Below are 25544 nucleotides of genomic sequence, written 5' to 3'. Positions count from 1 at the left end.
CCTCAGTTGTGCAGGAGGCATCGTGCAAAAATCAAGGCCACATGACCTGCTCCTGTTTCAGAGTAAGCAGCTCCAACAGGTGGTTGAGCTCAGCTCTGCTTTCTCTGGTGATGAAATGATTTGCACCTCTGTCTGCTCTGCTCCAGAGAAAACAGAATTCATTTAAACAATTGGTTCAGTTCCACCTCTTTAGGACCCAGAAAGAAGACTGCAGAATGTCCAATGTTAAGTCCTATCTATTCCTATTATTCTCATTTGGACTTGGTTTCCAAAATGTTTGAGCGATTCCTTTTTGGCTTTAACTACCTTTCTCACAGCATCATTTAACTATGCTGGCAGTTGTTTGGTCTCTCTCTTTTAATGTCTGGAATACATTTTATCTGAGCTTCCAAGATGGTATGTTTAAGAAATTCCCATGCCTCTTGAAAAATTTCAATGCTGATGTAAGTGCTCCTTTTATAGACTGTCTAATTAGTTGCCTTGTGTTATCATAGTCCCCCTTTTTAAAGTTACATGCTACTGCAGTAGTTCTCAACGTTCTACCCTGGTGACCATGTCAAACTTGATTTCATAATGATCTATTTTGCTAAGCGGCCCCAGCATCATCACCCCATTTACACCTGGTCCTACAATCCACTAAGAACTAGATATTCAAAATGCAAGAATTTATACAAAATGTTAATTTTCTTAATTGCAGGTATTAAACCTGGCCTAAATACCAAAGCTGTTTTATGACAACAATGATAAAGCCATCCAATACTATGTCTTTTTCTCATGGCCAGAGGAATGGTGCTTGCTAATGTGACAAGGAAAGACCTCCCTTCATGCCAAGGTCAACAACCACTACCAGTCTATGGAATCCTTTAGATTACTGAAGTACTCTCTAGTGTTACAGACTATATGTCTCTCAGGGGCTGCAATCCTTGGACTCCAAACTACACAGTAAAGGAAGCTGTTGGCCTTGCTAGGTTTGTACAAAAATCACCATCTGCTTTAGCTAAGTTACTTATATCTATATCCCCTTATCACCCTGCTCTTTCATAATACATAGATTTGAAAAGCATCTCAGGGCAGCATCTCCTATTTTTAGATATCTGGAGTGCCCAAGTGTCTCTTCAAGATCAAGGGGAGGTAGCCAATGCATTCTGCCAGAATGGGTTATTATTGCTTATCTCAGCTTTTTACCAGAATACATTTATATTTTCTCTTCTACACTGTGAGAAGATGCTGTATCTGGAACATGCACAGAATGGACTATTTTGGGAAAAAAATTTCTAAGTTACACAGACAATGCTACGGTTAGCCTCAGATAGGTAATTTAAACAGCCAGGAGCTTTAAATATCAGGCCCCCAAATAAACAAAATAAAGGAAATATTGGTATAGACAGGATATTATTACATATACTGTGTATCTAACAATAAGATATATAGATCAGTGCTAACCTGAATAGAAATACCTACATTCTGTTTAGAATCTACAAATATTCTTAAATGACCAGGGTCTCAGAAAATACACAACTGATCACTAAAAACTTAATATACTTTACAGGAAATTGCAGGAAGAACTGTTCACCCATGGACTGGACTTCTTGACACAGAGTGGGGGCCCTTTTACAGAGCGGCTTCCGGGACTACCGCCGGCGGTAGTCCCGCCCCAAGCACACACCATTCCACGGGAAAAATTAAAACCCCTGGAAATGGCCTGTGTGGCGATAACCCGGCAGTAATCAGGCATCGCCGTGTGCTACCCGCTAGTGAAGGAGCCCTTATCGCCACCTCAATGGGTGGCGGTAAGGGTGCCGCATGACCATGTGGTAAGAGTTCTCTTACGAGCAAAGAAAAGCACCCCAAAGGGGTGGAGGTACACTGGTTCCTATGTAAAAGGTTGCAGAAGCAAGAAGTAGGAGAGGTAGGCTCTTCTAAAAACCGGAGGAGACGTCTATAAAGAATTGTTTCTTTACAGACGTCTCCTCCGGTTTTTAGAAGAGCCTACCTTTCCTACTTCTTGCTTCTGCAAGAGTTCTCTTACCACATGGCCATGTGTGCTGGGGGCTTTTTTACCCGCTGTGCTAAAAAGGGCCCTGGCGCATGGGAAAAATGCCCCCCCCCCCCTCCCCACCGCTAGCACAGGGCCCTTTTTCCTGCAGCTTGGTAGAAGGACCCCAGTCTTTCCTGAGTCTGCTTAGAAACATTGGGAAAAATCCATAATTGCTGGTCAAAAAAATTGTACTTAATGCAAACGAAAAGTAAAGACACAATATGAAACATAGGTCACCAACAAAGATGTTCTGTCCTGGATCTCTTCTTGAGATGTTTCTAGATTTCCCTAGAAGAAATAGAGGGGATCCAAAATTCAACACCCCTAAATTTAAATTCCACAGTATATCTTCCACAGACTCCATGTTTAATCACCACAATCTTAAAATCTTGCAATGACATAACTTTAGGATTCAAATCTCTCAATTGTTCTGTCTTTGTCAATAGAGTACCTTCCAAGGCATTGAGCCGATCTTCCAATCTCCCAAGTATCCCTTCCATGCTGGCAACTCTGCCACTCACTGTCTGTTCCAAAGTGACCAACACTGACTATACAGTCTCCAGTATTACAGTGTAGGGTCTTGACACTCATAGTAATTTCTGGCCACCAAGAGCACTCACTGGGCTAGAATGGTGTAAACCCATAGGCTCTTTTCTACCCACCAACAATTCTGCTCCTTCATGTTAGCCGAGACTGGGTGGCAGAGCCGGTGGTGGGAGGCGGGGCTAGTGCTGGGCAGACTTCTACGGTCTGTGCCCTGAAAATGGCAGGTACAAATCAAGGTAAGGTATACACAAAGTATCACATATGAGTTTATCTTGTTGGGCAGACTGGATGGACCATGAAGGTCTTTTTCTGCCATCATCTATTATGTTACTATGTTGCCTGTGACCTCTCTGGGAACCTTAGCAGCATTTCTGGGGTCAGGAGGAGCAAGTACCAACCAAACCTGTGATGGTTTTAGATTGGGAGATAACAACTATTCCTTCATTCACTGAAGTAGCTACTCAAGCCATAGTCGAAGAAAACTGCCCTGGTACTGTTTAGTCACTGAGGGGATTCAACTGTTGATTTTAGTTGCGTACTATTTTCTTTTTATTGAGTTACAATTCTTATGGTGTACAGAGAGTGGGGGTGGGGGGATTTATCTTTTTCTGAATAAAAATTGATAAAAACAAACAAAAAAATAAAATAAAGAAAAACACTGCCCTGAAGTAGGAAGAGACTCAATGTTACCGCTAGTCAGGCGGGTGCTCCCTCACCTGACTCAGCAGCAAGGACTGCTCCTGACTGAATAGCTGGTCCCGATGCCCCACCCAGCTGAGGCGGGGGTCCACTAGGATGTATCCTAGTTTTACCTTTCCTCTTCACCATATTTAGTAAGGAAAAAAAAATCAGAAAATAAGCAGGTAAATGTTAACTTGGTAGGAGCTCAAATGGCAGCATCCTACCCTGCCGATGCAATATTGCACCTAGAGACTTAATTTGAGTTCCTATTGAGTAATGGAAACTAAGTCTGCATATTTAAGGGGGCAAAACAAGGGCTGGATAAATCCATCAGGATATCAGTGACAGAAGTCACTTAGTCAGTACTGGAAGCCCCTCCAGTGGATCTGTGCACTGCAATTTCTACATTATGTTATAGGCTTCTGAGAAACAAAATCATGATTTCTTTTTAAGTAAAACTGCACTAAGTGGCACAGCCTAAGACCATTACCCAGAAGGAGGAAACAGAACCAGAAAGGCCACAGGAAAATTGTGAACACTAACACTGCACAAGGAGGTGTGTGACCTAGCAGTTAGGGCAGTGGCTGAGAAACATAGAATCCATGGTTCAAAATCCACTGATACTCCTTTGGTCTTGAGCAAGTCACTTACCCCTCCACCGCCTCAGGTACAAATTCATAGCATAAGCCCTCTGGGAACAGCAGGGCCGTGCCAAGGGTCTGTGGCGCGCCCCCCCCCCCCCCCCCCCGCAGGGGATCGGGTGCCCCCCCCGTGAAGATGATCATTGTCCTCTCTCCCCTGCCCTCCCGGCTCCCATGTCCCAACTGCCCGCCCTCTTCTCCCCCCAACAAAATCTCTTTTAAATTTACCTCCGTCCGGCTGTCAGAAGAAGGTGGGACATTGAGCGAAGGGAAGACTAGTAGAGAAGTCGGGAGCGCCGCCTCCTTCACTGATGCTGCGCCGTTCGCTGCCCTGCCAGCCGGACGGAGGTAAATTTAAAAGAGATTTTGTTGTGGGGAGAAGAGGGCGGGCAGTTGGGACATGGGAGCGGGAGGCAAGCATGGCGCGGCGGGGCGCCCTCCTGCCACGCTTACCTCGCTTACCGCATTGGCACGGCCCTGGGGAACAGGGAACTACCTAGTGTATCTGAATGCAACTTACCTTGAGCTACTACTGAAAAGGCATGAGCTAAATCCAAATTAGTAAATGTTAATACTTGAATTAAGTCTCCTTTCCTGTGCAAAAGAAAGTCATAAAGGAGATGGACCCCATCTTTAGTAAACTTTCTACTCTAAGGAACAGAGAAATTCTACTTGAGGCCATAACACGGTGCTCAGCCTGGTGCAAGTACTGGAGAAGTAGCCCTCCATCTGCCTCCTCTTCCTCTCGGCCTAGTGAAAACGAAAGAAGCCAAGGACAAATAAGGTAAACTAGAGAAGAGGTGAAAGTTAGTGGGGCTGGCTGTGTCTTTTTGCTTGCTCACCCAACAAGTCAGAGGAAATAAAGATGAATAGAGGCTCTCCACCCTCTACCGCCTACACTCTTATCTACGAAAGAGAGAAGAGCCACCTGTCCTACCACCATTTAAAGAAAAGGAAGAGGGGCAAGAGGCATTTTGTATTTCCTTTTGGTGAATACAATTAACCAATGATGGCATACGAAATAATTTAGTTGTTAAATGGTGCAAAACAGAGCATGAGGGCAGGGGTGCTTTGAGCCCATGTGAAGAAGTACAGATGGTCGAGATCACCATAGCAGAATATTTCCTGAAAGTGTGCTGTGACACAATTTCTTTTGATTTCAACAGCCATTTTTTGATCCTGGTCAGCAATGGAAAATCTTACAAATCCACAACCATAAGCTGCCAACCCTGCGTTTCTATAAAATAAAGAAAGAGAGGCTTTAAGCCCTAAAGGCACCACTGAGCACCACAGATCCAAGTCAACAGTTTTCAGATCAAAAGACAAGGTAGGGGAGGACCCAATGAGCTACAGCCTTTCACGGGCCATTACAATGAGCATCAACAATATGGCCACAGGCTGCAGCTCTAAATGTATTTATCACACCTTGAAACAACTCTTCATGTATAATATGAAAGTATCATGCCAGGGCTTCTGGTGGCTTCTATGCTGGTTTTTAAGCCTGGAAATTCAGATTTTCAAAGCTAATGATGAGCATTATAACTGTGAAAACATTTTCAGCTACGCATTCAGTATTTTTTGAAGTAAAAATGTGGATGGTACTGAAAAACAAAGAGCGAGAGATACTGCCATAGATATCAAGTTAACTGAGCCCTAGAATTTTGGCTCTTTATGCTTTGTGCTTATTACAAAGCAGAGTCCCGCCCCTAAGGGTGCTAGCAGGGGGTATATACAGAAGCAGATGGCCAAGCAAACATTCAATCTGCTCCTGGATCTCCGTGGAGCTGTCAAACAGGACCACATTAGGCTTCAGGGCTCTTTTACTTCAGTATTAATATATGTCCTTAAAAATCGGCACACAAATCAAGAAAGCTTTTCTTTCATTTGTGAAATAATTACAGCATCTTAGCTGTACAAATTAGATTAACTTCCCCCCCAGCTCCTAATCTTGGCATTCTGTTAGATGCCTTCTTCAGCCAGTCTGAGGCACAAAGGCATTATATTATTTTGGCATCATCCAGCAGAAGCAGCATTCTCACTCCGGTTCTTCAGACAGCATTTTTCACCTCTGGGTACTAGAACCACGGTAACGAATGACTACAGCCTGAGAAGTGAGAGAGAGAGAGAGAGAGAGAGAGACAGCTAGCGGTTCAGTGGGTTGCTTTGTTTGAAGTCTGGACTCCTCAGGGGATGGTTTGGATAACTAAGTACCAAAGAATTTCTAAAGAACCTCCTCTGAACTGTGCACCTGACATAGAGAATATTGATTTCTCTGGGGGGGGGGGGGGGGGGGGGGGGCATTTACAAGCAGAAACTGCAGAGAGAATACTTTGATCCTGAATCCTTAATTCATATCTATCATCCACAGAAAAACAGAGGGCAGAGGAAAAAAAAATCATGAGTAGGCACAATTTAAAGTCCGTCTACAATATCAAGCAAAATATTATGGCCACAGTGTAAAGGTTTGATACAATTACTCAATTTCTTGTGCTTGCACCTTTTATCCAAGGTACTGTACAGTACTTAAATGATGCATACAGGAAACAAGAGGCAGAGTGTTGAGCCCACTTGAGTTAATTACCTAGTGAGAAATGCATTCTGTTTCAAGATATGACATTTATCTAATGGCAAAGGTCCTAGCAGGTCAGTGAACCAAATCAATAGACTCTCAAAGAATGCATTCACCCCCTACCTCCCCTCAGATCATTAGAGTAGTATATTTTCAGGCTTATTTTCGAAAGAGAAGGGCACCCATCTTCCGACACATATACTGAAAGGCCAGAAACATGGAGAATCTCTTTATTTATCTATTTGCATTAACTATACTCCTTTGTTATCTCGCAGATCAAAGCGGTTTACAATCTAAGGTTAAACTTTTATTTTTAATTGAACAGAGAAAAAAGTACAAGGTAACAGCAAAACATTGGAAATGTTCAATATTTACTATACTGTAAGAATTTCCAACCAGGAAAGGGAACTACAAACCTGGATAGAAAAGGAAGACACTCACACATACAAAGAAAAGGAAAAGGGCCAGAGAAGAGAAAGGTAAACAGTTCCAGGAACTGGGAAGGGAAACAGGTTGCCCGATGACCGACACACCATACTCAGGCTAAACCAAATCAAATGCACAGTGGAAGAGCCAAGTTTTCAAGGCAGATCTGAATTTAGATAAGGATAACTCAGTACGTTTAGTTAGAGGCAGAGAATACCAGAGCGAAGGAGCAGCAAAAAAGAATGCAAGATATCTGGTTGATTCCAAGGACACTTGCTTTGAACCAGGTAACACTAAGCAGTAGTCATTTCAAGAGCAAAGCAGACGGGCTGGAGAATATGGGATTGTAAGAGATGAAAGGTAGAGTGGTAAGCCTATCCCGAATGACTTAAAAGTTAATAGAAGCTTAAAGATTATGCGTTGCTCAACTGGAAGCCAATGGCATCTCTGAGGGAGAGTGACAAGATCATAGTGGTGAGCATGGTAGAGTAGTCTAACAGCTGTATTCTGGAGGGATTGTAGCCTCTTTTAGAGTGCAGACAACCTAGGTAAATTATTTTGTTTGTTTGTTTGTTGCATTTGTACCTCCCCACCTATTTTTGATACTTAAGCTAAGTGCTTGTTTAAATTAATTTTAAAATCTACTGAAATAGAAATGTAATTTGAAATATATGTTCTTATGGCCACTCTTTCTGGTGGAGTAAGATTGTACAGCCTCTACCTCCAGGAGGATCAATTACTGAAAGAAATATTCCCATCCCCACCAGTGCTGGCCTTCCGACAGCCACCCAACTTAAAACACAACTAATTAGAAGTAAGCTCCCAACACAGACTCAAAAAGAAGAGAATGGCACAATGATGGTGCAATCATTGGTACTGAGCCATCTGGATTACTGCAATTCCATTTACGCAGGATGCAAAGTGCAAACTATTAAGAAACTCGACTACCCAGAACACCACAGCCAGATTCATATTCGGAAAGACGAAATATGAAAGCGCCAAACCACTTAGAGAAAATTACATTGGCTCCCCTATCCGAACGACCCAACTTAACTTACGAACCTAAACCACACCACTAATCCACACCATTAATATCCTTCCCCCCACATTTCTTATCTTATCATCCTCTATACAATTTGTTGTCTCTATAAGACTTTGTAAACATATATTGTGTCATCTCTGTAATACCTTGTACCCATTCATTGTAAGCCGCACTGAACCTGCTATTGAGCGGGAAAGAGCGGGTTATAAATGCTACAAATAAATATTACAATAGTCTAAGCGGGATGTGAAAAGAGAAAAATAAGGGAGCGAAAAGTGCCATGGCTGAAATACCACCTAACTGAATGCAACTGTAGTAAAATAAAGAAACCTGCCTTGCATACAGGGTATATCAGAATTGAAAAAGAAAGTTGCGAGTCTAGAGTTACTCCTTAAAGAGGTAGTGGGCTGAATATCTGCCTAAAAGAGATTTAGACTTAAGGTAAGAGGTGGGAGACCACCTGTGAACCAGCATGCAACCGTTTTTTGTTTGTTCTGCCCTAACTTATGATCCAAGAGCCACTGGGCCACTAAATTTAAGCAATTTTGAAGGGGACTTGAACTGAGGTGGGGGGTAGATGTCCAAGTGGACTTTCTGAAATGCACTTTTAGCAGCGAGGCGATAACTGAGGGAGAAAACCCTTTCCCTTTCAGGTGCTGCTTTTCAAGGACCAAACCTAAGTCAGAAGGAAACTGGACCTTCCACAAGAACTACTGTCTTGACCTTGCCTGCTGTATGATTATGTAGATTGTTGTAAGCCACATTGGGCCTACCCTTGGGTGGGAAATTGTGGGATATAAGTGCTGTAAATAAATAAAACTAGCCAATGAAAAAGAAGTCCCAGTCCTCTCACCAAGGAAAATAGAGGACCGATGAAGAACCAAATCCAGCCCACATACCAAAGGTGATGCAAGTCAGAATGACTAGAAACAGGTTCTCACAATACTGCATAACACCCTACCTATCAAGAGCTAAGGGGAAAAAATGTACAGAGGGTGAAGTTTGGGCTACAGCCGCACCAGAGAATCAGCCCTGCTGACCTGAAATCTCTCCTTTGCTGAAGAACCAAGGACATATAAAATTCTGGCAAATCTACAACAGGTCAAACACTGAAACACCCCTGCATTCCACCACCAGACAGAAGGATGCCAGACTGAGTTCCCATTCCCCTAGGTCCAGCATTTGCCAGTTCAGAAAGTACACCTAGACATCATCTCCTCCCCACCCCTTTTACAGGCCACAGAGTGTTAACATGAGCAACCCTGCCCAGATCATCCAACTCCAGGGAAACTTCTACATTCCCGGTAGCTCGCTGTTTTTGACATATACCACAGTCATACTGTTATCAGATAACACATGCACTGCTTAACTATGAATCAGATAGAGGACATGATGCAACATCAAGCGAATAGTTTTCACCTCCATGCAATTTATGAACCACTCAGCTTCATGAGCCAACCGGTGCTCCTGGGGTTTGGTCCAATTTATTTATTGGGATTTATTAACTGCCTTGATGAACAGAATCACCCAAGGTGGTGTTCAACAGGTCCAGTTTAACATTAAAAAAACGTACAATTTTGGTTAACAACATAACAGTAAAAATGACCAAATATAAACATAAACACAATAAATGAGGTAAACTTGTAAATATCATGTCAGTACAATACAAAACAATACTATAATAGACAGCATGGAAGAATATTCAAATAACAGATAAAATACAATGGTGAACCTGGAAAAAAAAATGAGCCAAACTGACAAGTTAAAGAGTGATAAATCACCTGGACCGGATGGCATACACCCCAGGGTACTGAAAGAACTCAAACAAGAAACTGATGATCTGTTGTTAGTGCTCTGTAACCTGTCATTAAAATCATCCGTAGTACCTGAAGAAGGTGAATAATGTAACGCCAATTTTTAAAAAGGGTTCCTGGAGTGATGCAGGAAATTACAGAAAGGTAAGCCTGACTTCAGTACCAGGGAAAATAGTGGAAGCTATTATAAAAGAATAAAATTACAGAACACATAGACAAACATGGTTTAATGGGACAGAGTCCGCATGGGTTCAGCCAAGGAAAGCCTTGTCTCACCCAGGGCCGGTCTTAGCAAGTGCGGGGACCTATGCAGACCAATTTGGTGGGGCCCCATCCTAGCCCCGCCCATTGATAAGATTATTCAATTTTTAGAAAATTTTTTATTTATGAAATTTCAAATAAAGACAAATGAAGCTAAACTTGTACAGAAAAACTGATTGAAATAATAAGCACAATGCTATCATGAAACCCCCCCTCCCAAGAAATTATTCAGTTCAAGTCCACAATTAGTAGTTCAAATTCTCATAACCCCGGGGGGGTCAAAGGTGCGGACACACAATCTCTCCACTGCAAAACACTATACACAAACTTGTGCAAAAACACAGTCAGAACCTTACCAAACCATAACAGCACTAATTCCAAGGACAGGACGAGCTACAACCTTATGCATGGAAAGGCAGAACTGTAATTACACCAGGCTCTAAGATACCAATACACTACCTTGTAAAAAAAAAAAAAGGGCTGCAAATACTACACGCTAGCAGGATACTGTACCTTGATCACACATGAAAAACACATGGCACAACAAATATGAAGGCAAAATACTGAATGGAAAGTTACCTCAAGAAGTCAGACTCAGCATGCAGCAATACTAGAAAAATTGAAACTTACATGCAAAATATCACAGATGCACATTTCTAAAAGCTGACATATTCCAATTAATAAATTCTGAATAAAATACTTTTTTTCTACCTTTGTTGTCTGATCATTTAGTTTTTCTATTCGCTTTGGTCCCAGTGTCTTCTGTTTTATGCAGTGTCTTCTTTCCGTTTGATATTTTTTCTCTCACCGTGTCCACCATCCTCCTGTGTCCTTATGTGTTCTGTCTACCATCTGTAGCCCTGTCCCTATCCTTTCTCCAGTTTCAGCATCTGCCTTCAAAGTGTTCCGATCCAGCCCTTAAATTCAACAATTTGCCCTCCATCCACATCCAGCATTTCTCCTCTCTCCCCTCCACTCCATTTCCAGCAATTTCTCCTCTCCCTGGGCCCTGCCATCCCATCCAAATCCATCCTTGGCCCTCTCTGCCCTTCCCTCCTCCATCCACATCCAGCAATTCTCCTCTCTCCCCTCCCCTCCCAGCAATTTCTCCTCTCCCTGGGCCCTGCCCTCTCATCTGTTCCTCTCTCCCCTGCCCCCCTCCATTCACCCATGTATCCAGCAATTCCCCTCTCTCCCTGGGCCCTGCCATCCCATCCAAGTCCATCCTTGGCCCTCTCTGCCCTTCCCTCCTCCATCCACATCCAGTAATTGTCCCCTCTCCCTTCCCCTCCATTTCTAGCAATTTCTCCTCTCCCTGGGCCCTGCCCTCCCATCTGTTCCTCTCTCCCCTGCCCCCCTCCATTCACCCATGTATCCAGCAATTCCCCTCTCTCCCTGAGCCCTGCCATCCCATCCATGTCCCTCTTTCCCCTGCCCGCCCTCTTCTCTCCCCCATGATCGATCATCGATCCCTTTCCTTTTTTGCTTTTAAATTTACCTCCAGTCCAGCAGCGTCAGTGAAAGCGCTCCCAGCCAGTAAAAGCGCTTCTCTTCGCTGTGTCCCGCCTTCGTCTGACGTCACGTCAGAAGAAGGCGGGACACAGCAAAGAGAAGCGCTTTTACTGGCTGGGAGCGCTTTCACTGACGCTGCTGGACTGGAGGTAAATTTAAAAGCAAAAAAGGAAAGGGATTGATGATCGATCATGGGGGAGAGAAGAGGGCGGGCAGTTCGGACAAGCGGCGGCGATCCCCGGGCGGAACTAGGTCAAGGCTGACTGAGGCGCGCCGCGCGGTGCCCTATGCGGCCGCCTCGGCCTAAGACTGGCCCTGGTCTCACCTATTTGCTTCATTTCTTTGAAGGCATAAACAAACATGTGGATAAAGGTGAGCCAGTTGATGTAGTGTATCTACATTTTCAGAAAGCATTTGACAAAGTTCCTCATGAGAGACTCCTGAGAAAATTAAAAGTCATAGGATAGGAGGCAATGAGGCATATTTTCAAAGCACTTTGGGAGGCTAAGTTCCATAGGTTTCTATGGAACTTTGGGAGGCTAAGTGCTTTGAAAATGAGCCTCAATGTCAGTCTGTGGATTAGGAATTGGTTATTGGACAGAAAACAGAGGGTAGGATTAAATGGCCATTGTATTTATTTATTACATTTGTATCCCACATGTTCCCACCTATTTGAAGGCTCAATGTGGCTTACATAGTACCGGAGAGGCCTTTGTAGGCTCCGGTGTGAACAAATACAGGGTGGTGATGTGGTAAGATCAAGTTCATGCGGCACAGCCACATTAGGGAATCGGAGAACGGAAGAGTTGTGTTATGTCCATTACGTGCTTTAGTTTGGTTGTGTTGCAGAGATTAGACATTTATTTTTCTCAATGAAGGTGGGCAAATAGTAGAGTGATGCAGGGATCTGTACTGGGACTGGTGCTATTTAACATATTTATAAATGATCTGGAAAACGGAACAAGGAGTGAGATGATTAAATTTGTAGATGACACAAAACTATTCAAAGTTGTCAAAACACATGCAGATTCTGAAAAACTACAGGAAGACCTTAGGAAATTGAAAGACTGGGCATTCAAATGGCAGATGAAATTTAATGTGGACAAATGCAAAGTGATGCACATTGAGAAGAATAATCCAAATCATAGTTACCTGATGCGAGGGTCCACCTTAGGATTCGGCATTGGAAAAAAAAAAAAAATCTAGGTGCCACTGTAGACAATATGCTGAAATCTGCTGCCCAGTATGTGGCGGCGGCCAAAAAAGCAAACAGGATACTAGGAATTATTAGGAAAGGGATGCAAAATAAGACCAAGAATATTATAATGCTTCCTTATCACTCCATGGTGTGATCTCACCTTGAGTATTGTGTTCAATTCTGGTCGCCCTATCTCAAAAAAGATATAGTGGAATTAGAAAAGGTTCAAAGAAGAGCGATCAAAGGGGATGGAACGCCTCCCATATCAGGAAAGACTAAAGAGGTTTGGGCTCTTTAGCTTGGAAAAGAGACGGCTGAGGGGGGGATATGATGGGAGGTTTATAAAAATCCTGAGTAGAACGGGTAATGGTTAGTGCAGCACGCTTTAGTCCAGATGACGTGGGTTTGATTCCCACCTTCACTCCTTGTGGTGTTGTTAGCCAGTTCACATATGAGTGGAGGAGTAGCCTAATGGTTAGTGCAGTAGCCTTTGATTCTGGCGATCTGGGTTTGATTCCCACTGCAGCTCCTTGTGACCTTGGGCAAAGTCACTTACCCCTCCCATTGTTCCAGGTGCAAAAACTTAGATTGTGAGCCCTCTAGGGACAGAGAAAGTACCTGCATATAATGTGTAGTGCTGCGTACATCTAATAGCACTACAGAAATAATAAGTAGTAGTAGTTTTCACTCTTTCAAAAGTACAAAGACCAGGGGGCACTCAACAAAATTACATGGAAATACTTTTAAAACAAATAGGAGGAAATGTTTTTTCACTCAAAGATAAAGCAAGCAAAGGAACTCATGGTAACAGCAGTTAGCATACCTGGGTTTAAAAAAGGTTTGGAGAAGATCCTGGAGGAAAAAGTCCATAGTCTGTTATTGAGGTGGACATGGGAGAAGACTCTGCTTGCCCCGGGATTGGTAGCATGGAATGTTGCTACTAATTAGGTTTCTGCCAGGTACTTGTGACCTGGATTGGCCACTGTTGGAAGCAAGATGTTGGGCCAGATGGACCATTGGTCTGACCCAGTATGGCTATATCTTATGTTCTTAAGTACGACATGCAGAATGAAATTGGGCAAACTGGAGAGACCTTAAGGTTCTGATCTGTCACCATGATCTCTGTTTTTAACAGCTTTACATTTCCATCTATTTGTCTCACAGCAATGGAAGACTATAAAACGTTATATTTACAGCCTAGGGATATGAAAAGTTTGTCCTCAATGTGCATTGAGAAGCGTGTTAAAGAAACTTAACCTACGGTACAGTCATTTAGATATCTAGGTATTATTATTGACTCTTCCTTATCCTTCAGTGAGCAAATATCTGATGTGATAAAGAAATCTTTTTATCAACTGCGCAAACTACACGCTCAATAAGAAATCCTCTAAATAAACCTTCATCATGTACGTTAACTTATGCTTATATCACATTTAGACTATCGTAATATAGTGTATGCAGGTCTTTCAAAACTTAATTTAAAACGATTACAAATGATTCAAAATACAGCAGCACGCATTATTTGTAGAGCTTCAAAATATGACAGGGTTATTCCACTGTTATATCAACTGCACTGGCTCCCAATAGAAGCTAGGATAAAATTCAAACTTCTTACATTGACACATAAAGCATTTTATTTATCTAGTCCATCATATTTGTCTAATCTCATTATTCCTTATACACCGACTCGGACACTTCGGTCATTGACAGACAACAGACTGGTAATTCCATCTCCATCTAAAGCTAGATGGGAATCAACGCGAACATCTATGGCCCCTACACTCTGGAATTGTCTTCCTAAAGAGCTTAGGCTTGAAGATTCCTATATTCACTTTCGCAAAATTTTAACAACACATTTTTTCAAGATTCATTTGAAAATAATTTTTAATATAAAGACAAGAGAAGGAAGGGATTACGATCATAGTTTGTGAAATTTGTATGAAGGATGTCTGTTTTGTTGTGCTTTCCTGTCACAAATGGATTTCAGAGTATGTTTATTTACTATTTTTTAATGCTATATTTTAATGTTATATTATATTGTAAACCGTTCTGATTTACTTTTGTAACAAGTGACGGTCTAGTAAATGAACGATAAACATGATGGTGTAACACACTGTACAGATCCATGAACCTTAAATTTAAACATTTAATTACATAACCCTACAGGTACATTACAAAGTTAGGCCCTACATGTTCCCAGCACCAGAGGCGTTCCTGGGGGGGCGGTGGGTGCGGTCCGCCCCGGGTGCACGCCACTGGGGGGGGGGGGTGCCGCGCGCGCCTGTCCTCCGTTCGTTCCATGCTTCTTCTCTGCCCCGGAACAGGTTACTTCCTGTTCCGGAGCAGAGAAGAAGCATGGAACGAACGGAGGACAGGCTGCGCGCGGCACCCCCCCCCCCCCCCCCCCAGCGGCGTGCACCCGGGGGGGGGGTGTGGCCTTTCACCGGGGGGGGGGGTGTCGCGCTGCATCCGGGGGGTGGGCGCTGCGCATCGGCGATCCGCCCCGGGTGTCAGCCCCACTAGGAACGCCACTGCCCAGCACCTACTTGAATATACCCCCACAGTCCTTTTACATTCAAATTGCTGACAACATTACCTCCATGAAACACTATTACATGCAAAAATGTTGCCACTGACTGATGGCTGACACCAGCGCCTCCACAGCTTAGAATAAAACCCAAGTCCCTCAACATGCCAGTGAGCAGAATTATCATGAGGGCCTCTTTCAAACTAAGCCAAGCGATGTGAGCCCATTGGCAAGTAAACTGTATGCACACTACTATCATTCTGTCCTCATGACACCATGCAGCCTGTGCTCTGGCTTCTTAAACTGCACATTTCTAACTGGGCTACTTACTGCACGCCACTTCTGATTCATCTGATCCGTCGGGGCACTCCTCCTCTCCATCACACTTCCATCGCATGGGGATGCAGTGTCCATTGTTGCAGGTGAAGTCTGTCTCAGCACAAGTATTCTTTGCTGAAAAGAAAGAACAGTTCCACTGAAATATCTTGCTGGAATTAGGACAAGCTCACCATTCTTTTGAAACCCTGTGATGTTCGGTCACAGCTTGTGTGTAGGTATAATGGTATGTTCCAGGGGTGTGCTGGTAAATTTTTAACAACAGGCTCTTTCTCCGGACATAGCCAGCTCTGCAGTTGGAAGGGCCAGGGGTGGCCGGGGGAGCAACACTTGCCTCTCTCTCCTCCCTCCCTTCGTGCGGGCACGCTAGGCATACCTTTGCTGGCAGCCAATAAATGGACTGCCACCACTCCCAACGTCTTGCTCTGAGCAGCATGCTGGAAATTCTCTCACATGCTGGAGAAGTCCCAGCCTGCTGCTCAGAGCTGGAAACAAGGAGTGGGGAGCAGCAGCAGTCTATTTACATGGCTGGCAGGGCTCAGCATCCCCACCAGCAAAGTAAAAGAGAATTCACATTTTGGGAGCCAGTTGTTAAAGTAGCCATGGAGGGCCCTACTTTAACAACCGGCTCCCAAACTTCTTCAAAACTTAACAACCGGCTCTTGTGAGCCTGTGAGAGCCTGCTCCAGCACATCACTGGTATGATCACACCACCAGAAATTAGGAGACTGAAGATGACCCACAATCATGATATGGGTCACTCCTTTAGATACAGAAAAATCACTGTTTGTAGTGAATTCAGGGTGCCTGAAAATTGCTAGGCTGACAGTACTGGAAACTAAGGTCCACAGAACGGGTTGTGCAATGCAGACTCTTCCCACCGCTGGCTGACCTGCCTAAGCCACCTCCACACCACAGGAACCATGTCCATGGGAAATGGGGTTATTCCACCTATGCAATCTGCTGAGCTTATGGATGTTTTTTTGAGGATAAGATTGCCTCAATTATACAATAGTTTGGGGATTTTAATTATAGAAATGTAGAGCTAATTGAGGGGGGGATTGTCATTAGATAGCTTGCAGGATGTTCCAACTAATCATAGTAACATAGTAGATGACGGCAGAAAAAGACCTGCATGGTCCATCCAGTCTGCCCAACAAGATAAACTCATATGTGCTACTTTTTGTGTATACCTTACCTTGATTTGTACCTGTCCTTTTCAGGTCACAGACCGTAGAGGTCTGCCCAGCACTATCCCTGCCTCCCAACCACCAGCCCCGCCTTCCACCACCGGTTCTGGCACAGACCGTATAAGTCTGCCCAGCACCATCCCCGCCTCCCGCCACTGGCTCTGCCACCCAATCTCAGCTAAGCTCCTTAGGATCCATTCCTTCTGAACAGGATTCCTTTATGTTTATCCCACACATGTTTGAATTCCATTACCGTTTTCATTTCCACCACCTCCCGCGGGAGGGCATTCCAAGCATCCACTACTCTCTCTGTGAAAAAATACTTCCTGACATTTTTCTTGAGTCTGCCCCCCTTCAATCTCATTTCATGTCCTCTTATTCTACCGCCTTCGCATCTCCGGAAAAGGTTCGTTTGCGGATTAATACCTTTCAAATATTTGAACGTCTGTATCATATCACCCCTGTTTCTCCTTTCCTCCAGAGTATACATGTTCAGGTCAGCAAGTCTCTCCTCATAAGTCTTGTAACGCAAATCCCATACCATTCTCGTAGCTTTTCTTTGCACCGCTTCAATTCTTTTTACATTCTTAGCAAGATACGGCCTCCAAAACTGAACACAATACTCCAGGTGGGGCCTCACCAACGTCTTATACAGGGGCATTAAAACCTCCTTTCTTCTGCTGGTCACTCCTCTCTCTATACAGCCTAGCAATCTTCTAGCTACGGCCACCGCCTTGTCGCACTGTTTCGTCGCCTTCAGGTCCTCAGATACTATCACCCCAAGATCCCTCTCCCCGTCCGTACCTATCAGACTCTCCCCGCCTAACACATACGTCTCCCGTGGATTTCTATTCCCTAAGTGCATCACTTTGCATTTCTTCGCATTGAATTTTAATTGCCAAATATAATCAAATATGGGATAGGTTTATCCAGCTGAATTAGTCAGTCAGGGGTCCTTTTACAAAGGCTCGCTAGTGTTTTTAGTGCATGCTAAACACTAGAGACATCGGAATATATGGGCGTCTCTAGCGTTTAGCACATGCCTATTTTTAGAACGCACTAAAAATGCTACTGCGCCTTTGTAAAAGGACCCTTCAATTTGATAAAGGGTATTGATCATTTTAATCCATGCCCTGGGACTCTAGCTAAAGGCTTTTTATGACTAGCTTCTTCGGCAAATTTGAGTTTTGAATTGGACAGCTTTCCAGCTTATTATGCTAACTCCTATTTTGAAGGATACTGGTAAAAGATATTAATTTGAGCACTAATTTTCTACCAATTGCTAGTATTCCTTTCTTGGCCAAGATTGTGGGGGTCACTAGTGACATCACAATTGCAACACTACCTATGGCATTTTAATATTGTGGATCTAACACAACAGGGTTTTTTGAAATTACAGCACAGAAGCACGTTTACATGTATTATTTTCAAAACTTAGGCAAATTCTAGACATGGGTAAAGCAGCCTTCTTGATGCAACTAGTTTTAGCTTCTGCATTTGATATGGTGAATCATGATATTTTGTTAAGTAAACTTGAGGCGTTAGGTATCACTGGAACTGCGTGGAAATGGTTTTATTTTTAAACAAATCATTGATATAGGGTTAGCCGAAATGGAGAAATATTGAGGGCTTAGTTCTCTGATTGTGGTGGTCCAAAGTTCTCTTCTCTCCCCTATATTAATGTTTTTCTTAGTTTCCTTGGGGAAGAGATTCAGACTATAGGATTATCCTATTTTATTTCTGATAATGATGTGCAAATTAACAGTTCAGTAGTTAAGACACATGCTTACTTGACTGGATGGTTTTAGTAGAATTTTGACACGGATGAATGCTCATGCTCGTAAACTGAACATTGAAAAAACTGTATTGTTATGAGTAGGTAAGGGAATTCCTATTCCAGAGAGAGGCCCAGAGACTGGTTATAAGGAAGTCCCTTTAAGTACAACTACTACTACTACTACTTAACATTTCTATAGCGCTGCTAGGGTTACGCAGCGCTGTACAATTTAACATAAAAGGACAGGCCCTGCTCAAAGAGCTTACAATCTAAAGGACAAGTGAGTAGACGATACGATGGGGGCAGTCAATTTGGGGCAGTCCAGATATCCTGAAGGTAAGAGTTAGGTGCCGAAGGCAGCATTGAAGAGGTGGGTTTTAAGCAGAGACTTGAAGATGGGCAGGGAGGGGGCTTGACGTAGGGGCTCAGGAAGGTTGTTCCAGGCATAGGGTGAGGCGAGGCAGAATGGGCGGAACCTGGAGGCAGTGGTGGAGAAGGGTACTGAGAGGAGGGATTTGTCCTGTGAACGGAGGTTTCGGGTGGGAACATAAGGGGAGATGAGGGTAGAGAGGTAGTGAGGGGCAGCAGACTGAGTACATTTGTAGGTAAGGAGGAGGAGCTTGAACTGAATGCGGTAATGGATTGGAAGCCAGTGAAGTGACCTGAGAAGAGGGGTGATATGAGTATATCGGTTCTGGTGGAATATAAGACGTGCAGCAGAGTTCTGAACAGTGTTTGATCACCTGATGTTACTGGAGAGCTAGACTTGGGCTGTAGGTTGGGGGTTTTTTTTTTTTTTTTTGGGGGGGGGGTGGTCATGGCCTTAAATTTCAACTATTTAATATTGCAAATACTTGACAATGCATGGTGCGGATCTGTAAGTGTCAGTTTTGGGTGCTTCACTGGGCCTATTACTCCCAGACCCAGGCATTTAGGGTGGGACTAGTCACAGATGCACAGTGACTTCAATGTTAAGTATCAGATACCTTTTTTCATGCTTTATGGGGATGTACTAGCATACAGGTATATTGGGTAGAGATATCTCAGTTTTTGAGTGCCATTACTGGAAGTAATAATACTGTATAAAATGGATAGGTTGGAGGCCCGGGGCAGAGGGATTAGACGATTTATAAATAAAGCAACTCACAGCTATATCTTACTGGTATTAGGAGAAACAAACTACACACCTTGCTGTTATAGGAGGTACAACAGGCTAAACACTCTTGTGGAAAGGCTTTTTGCATATATGGAATTATCGTGAGCTCATAGTTTTATTCAGAATGATCTGGAAGATATGCCTAAGCAGGTGCGCCCAATATTGGCCCAACTTTAGGGGCCCTTTTACTAAGCCGCAGTCCCCCAGATTCTATAAAACTGCACGTAACTTAATTGGTTTAACAAGCTAATGAGCACTAATTGGCACTGATTAGAATTTAGGTGCACAACTCGCTAAGCGCATTCTGTAAAGATGTGCACCGAACTTCTTAATGCGTGCAGGCAAAAAGGGACGTGGTTATGGGTGGGGAAATGGGTAGTTCATGGGCATTCCAAAATTTACGTGCCTAGTTATAGAATATGGCCTAGTGCGCCTAATTCTGCCTGCAGGAATTCACACCAAGTTCTCACTGGTGTAAAAGGATGCACGCAGATTTAGGTGCTGAAGTATCAAGTAACCGGCGTCTAAATCTAGGTGCCGATTATAGAATACACTTAGAGGGGCATAATCGAACGGGGAGCCCAAGTTTTCCTGAGGGCGTCCTCGCAGGACGTCCCCGCAAAGGGGCGGGGAAACCGCTATTATCGAAACAAGATGGGTGTCCATCTTTCATTTTGATAATACGGTTGGGGACGCCCAAATCTCAACATTTAGGTCGACCTTAGAGATGGTCGACATAAATGTTGAGATGGTCGACCTTAGAGATGCTCGTCCCCGGTTTTCGGCGATAATGGAAACAGAGGATGCCCATCTCAAAAACGACCAAATACAACTCATTTGGCCACGGGAGGAGCCAGTATTCGCACTGGTCCCCCTGACATGCCAGGACACCAACCGGGCACCCTAGGGGGCACTGCAGTGGACTAACTGATGAACTAACTGAACGGAAAAAGTCCTTAGTGATTCGGAAAGGAATGGGCATGCATGAAGGAAATTGCATGCAAATGAGCTGCTCACTGTTAGTTCATTTGCACACGATTTCCTTCCTAAGGAGGGGAAGCCAGTGTAGAGCAGCCAAGCATTATGCGTGGCTGCTCTGCGCATGCCAAAGACGGCTTCATACATGCAGACAAGCAGCGTGTATAATAGCCGCCTACGACCTTAGAAAAATACAAGTCCAGGTGAAAAAGTCCAAGTGCGCTCATCAGGGATGTCTTTTTCTTTTTTTTGGAGTATGGGTGAAGGACGTCCTTTGCTATGCCTCCGTCCCTGCGACAGCAGTTGAGGACGTCCAAAATGTGGATGTTTCTGTGAGAAGGACGTCCATGCCTTGCTATGCCTCTGACACCCTCTTTATTTATTTGGATTTTGGATCACAAGTAGCAGCAGTGGGATTTGAACTTCCAATGACACACACACCTCTACCCCAGGGACCTGCATACTGCTACGATGGACCTGAATATGATATTTGAGGCTGGCAAAAAAAAGTTTTTAAAGTTGTTTTTTTCAGGGTGGGAGGGGGTCACTCACCACTGGGGGAGTCAGGGGAGGTCATCCCAGATTCCCTCCGGTGGTCATCTGGTCAGTTCGGGGCACCTTTTCGAGGCTTGGTCGTAAGAAAAAATGAATCAAGTCAGCCAAGCGCTCATCAGGGACACCCTTCTTTTTTCCATTATCGTTCGAGCACGCCCATCTGTTAGGCACGCACCAGTCCCACCTTTGCTACGCCTCCGACGCCCCCGGGAACTTTGGTCGTCGCTACGACGGGAAGCAGTTGGGGACGCCCAAAATTGACAATCGATTATGCCGATTTGGCCGACCCTGAGAGAAGAACGCCTATCTCCCGATTTGTGTCAAAAGATGGGCGCCCTTCTCTTTCGAAAATAAGCCTGTTAGTTGACACCGATTTCACTGCCAATTTTTTTTAGGCACCATATATAGAATCTCCTACACAAGTAGCACGTGCTAAATCAACACTACAGTGGGGTAGCGCAGGCAGTAGGAGGCAATCCACTAGGCGGATGAACACAGACTCCCACGAAAAACAAAACCATATGATAAGGAGTGGGAAGTGGACCAATGACTCCAAGGAATCAGGACTCTGGTGATAAAAGAAACAACTTTATTCACAGACTCGACACAGTACTGTGTTTTGGCCACAGGCCTGCCTCAGGAGTCTCGATCAATCCTTGAAGCTTGTATGTCTTTTTGTACACCAGAGAGTGACGCTACATTACCCAAATTATATTGTTGTAGTCTTTATCAAGACTACCCGATATTACATACAAGCTTCAAGGCTTGATCGAGACTCCCGAGGCAGGTCTGTGGCCGAAACACAGTACTGTGTCGAGTCTGTGAATAAAGTTGTTTCTTTTATCACCACAGTCCTGTTTCCCTGGAGTCATTGGTCCACTTCCCACTCCCTATCATGTGGGTAGCGCAGGCACCCAGCGGTAATTCCAAAGTTGGCACATGCTGTTTCCAACAGTAGAAAATATTTTTTTTTCTACAGCAGGGTGCATTCCCAGCAGTAACTGGCAGAGCGGCCACATTGCCGCGTGCTGCCTGATTACCGCATGAGCCCTTACCATCAAGTAAACAGGTGGCAGTAAGGGATCAGACAGTAAATAGCTGCGTGCTGCTTTTATGTTGCAAGATTTTTTTTATTGATGACACAACAAAATACAGGTATCCAACATTTTACATAAAAAAAAATATATATATATCTACAAAAAGTGAGAACAAAGAGCAGTGTGAGGCAATATAAAAATCAAGCTGACAGCTGTCATCAAATTAACATTAGCACATGGCTATTTACGGCCCCATTAAAAAAAGGCCTTTTATCCACCACGGTACAAAAATGGCCCAGTGTGACCCAATTTCATGCATCCAAACTAGCGCAGGCCACTTTTTTTTTTTTTTTTTTTTACCACAGCTTTGTAAAAGGGCCCCTTAGGGACTCAGTTAATATGTTTAAGCGAGGAAGGGAGGGGGTAAGGTACATGGAGGGGAGGGTCTTATGAATCCCACATGGTTATAAGAAACAAAGCCATGTGGTAGGATCATTTGATCAGTATTTGAATTGTATTGAACAAGGTTATTGTTTGGGACTGGAAGGGGGAGGAAGAAAAGTATAAATGCTTGACTCAAAATAGTTATTATTGTTGATGAGTGTTGTGCTGTATATTTTGTGGTTGATTTAATGAAAACAGATTTAAATACAAGTGTTGGTGTAATTCTCGACTCTAATGTGGAAATGGCCCTTCAGATTAGAGAAGTAGTAAGGACTGCATTCAGTTGATGAATGCTTTACCAAGTCTACATTTATTTTTCTTTAGATGATTTGCAAAAAAAATCCTGCAGCCACTTATCTCACCTCACCTGGATAATTGCAACATCTTATATCTAGGTCTCCCTAAGAGGAAAACTAGGGCAAACATTCAACTGCTTCAAAACAGAGCAGCAAAAAATATATTGTATAAATCGAAATTTGATAGAGTCACTCCATTATTGAGGTTGTTACACTGGCTTCACGTTACAGCCAGGATAGAATTTAAATTGCTTTGTTTTCCTTTTAAAATCCTTCATGGTTTCAGTCCCTGCTACTTGTCGCCTTAACTGTGGCTTAAAAGCCTAAGTCCTTCTCAGAGCATTCTTATCAATAAAACAGAGCTGCCTGCTGCCACATATATTAGATTGGTATCCACATAGAAGAAATTATTAGGAGTTTACAAAGTAAAGTTTGCCTTTTTGCAGATGACACCAAGATTTCCAACAGAGTGGACACCCCGGAGGGAGTGGAAAACATGAAAAAAGATCTGAAGAAGCTAGAAGAATGGTCTAACGTTTGGCAATTAAAATTCAATGCGAAGAAATGCAAAGTGATGCACTTAGGGAGTAGAAATCCAAGGGAGACATATGTGTTAGGCGGGGAGAGTCTGATATGCACGGACGGGGAGAGGGATCTTGGGGTGATAGTATCTGAGGACCTGAAGGCGACGAAACAGTGCAACAAGGCGGTGGCCGTAGCTAGAAGATTGCTAGGCTGTATAGAGAGAGGTGTGACCAGCAGAAGAAAGGAGGTTTTAATACCCTTGTATAAGACGTTGGTGAGGCCCCACCTGGAGTATTGTGTTCAGTTTTGGAGGCCGTATCTTGTGAAGGATGTTAAAAAAATGGAAGCGGTGCAAAGAAAAGCTATGAGGATGGTATGGGATTTACGTTCCAAGACGTATGAAGAGAGGCTTGCTGACCTGAACATGTACACCCTGGAGGAAAGGAGGAACAGGGGTGATATGATACAGATGTTCAAATATTTGAAAGGTATTAATCCGCAAACGAATCTTTTCCGGAGATGGGAAGGCGGTAGAACGAGAGGACATGAAATGAGATTGAAGGGGGGCAGACTCAGGAAAGATATCAGGAAGTATTTTTTCACGGAGAGGGTGGTGGACGCTTGGAATGCCCTCCCGCGGGAGGTGGTGGAGATGAAAGCGGTAGCAAAGTTCGGACATGCGTGGGATATGCATAGAGGAATCCTGTGCAGAAGGAATGGATCCTCAGAAGCTTAGCTGAAATTGGGTGGCGGAGCAGGTGGGGGGAAGAGGGGGTGGTGGTTGGGAAGCAAGGATAGGGGAGGGCAGACTTATACGGTCTGTACCAGAGCCGGTGATGGGAGGCGGGACTGGTGGTTGGGAGGCGGGAAATACTGCTGGGCAGACTTATATGGTCTGTGCCCTGAAAAGGACAGGTACAAATTCAAGGTAAGGTATACACATATGAGTTTGTCTTGGGCAGATTGGATGGACCATGCAGGTCTTTTTCTGCCGTCATCTACTATGTTACTATGTTACTATGAGTTGTTGGTCCTGGATATTGGACTTCCTTACCTATTGGCTTAAGACTAGAAATGATTATCACAGATTTTGTCGGCTTTTGAAAACCTGGTAATTTAATAAATATATAGCTGGAATTGTATAATTATCTGTTCTAATGTTATTGTACTTTTTAGTTTATTGGCTTTATTATACTGTACATAATTCTTTTTACTAATTTAACAGAAGGGCTCGCTATGGTGTACAATAATAATAAGATAGCCAAGAAGAGAGGCGATGATCTGCACACCAATGTAACAGTAAGCAAAAAGCAGACAAAGGATATAGGCGTGCTGGACACATTTATGGATACAATTACCCAGTGCGGCCACATTTCGCCCTATGGCTGCGTCACGGGTAAGAAACAATAGGGGATAAAACCCAGCTTTCTCCTAATAGTTAATATGTGTCCAAATATATCGCAGCACTTACCAACAAAGCAGATTCACCTTTCCACATTGGTGAGGAAGTGCTGCAGTATATTTGAATATACACCAAATCAAATCCCACAGTCTTTGGTAACCAATAATGATATGGAGAAACTACAACCAAGACTGAAAAATGCTGTTCCACTAACAAAGCTAACAGCACTACAAACACATGTGTTTCATATCGTTTTTAATTCTTTTCCAATGATTTTATTTAACTTTTTTCTTTGACTTGTCATTAAAGAGTGCCCTCAGCAAAAACCACTGTTAGAGCAACGTCAGAGCATGGAAGCAAAAATGCAAGTAAATGTGATAGCTGTGTCATTACTTAGACATGTTTGTATGTATCCTTTGATCGACTCCCTTTTGGAGACATTGAGTGCATGTTGGAAGTTCATGTAGTTTCTAGGTAGAGTTTGTTTGTGGCCCGTAGTATTTGCAAAGAAGGCAAGTTTTTAATTTTCTACAGAAACTCATATAGGGCCCTTTTACAAAGCGGTGGTAAGCCCAACCAGGGCTTACCGCTTG

The 25544-nt window shown here is 43.6% G+C and overlaps 1 protein-coding gene across 1 annotated transcript in view; it reads right to left on the bottom strand.

Annotated features, from left to right (window-relative positions):
• LOC115459496 (low-density lipoprotein receptor-related protein 8-like) overlaps nucleotides 1-25544 on the bottom strand; it is a 522792-nt gene that overhangs the window by 255411 nt on the left and 241837 nt on the right. Inside the window, exon 3 of the mRNA XM_030189301.1 lies at nucleotides 15586-15708. Coding sequence (XP_030045161.1) covers nucleotides 15586-15708 — 123 coding nt within the window. The remainder of the gene's footprint in view (nucleotides 1-15585; nucleotides 15709-25544) is intronic.

The sequence above is a fragment of the Microcaecilia unicolor genome, unplaced genomic scaffold (genome assembly GCF_901765095.1).
Source record: "Microcaecilia unicolor unplaced genomic scaffold, aMicUni1.1, whole genome shotgun sequence".
In the NCBI taxonomy this organism is placed as follows: domain Eukaryota; kingdom Metazoa; phylum Chordata; class Amphibia; order Gymnophiona; family Siphonopidae; genus Microcaecilia; species Microcaecilia unicolor.
This window is presented reverse-complemented; position numbering and strand designations above follow the sequence as displayed.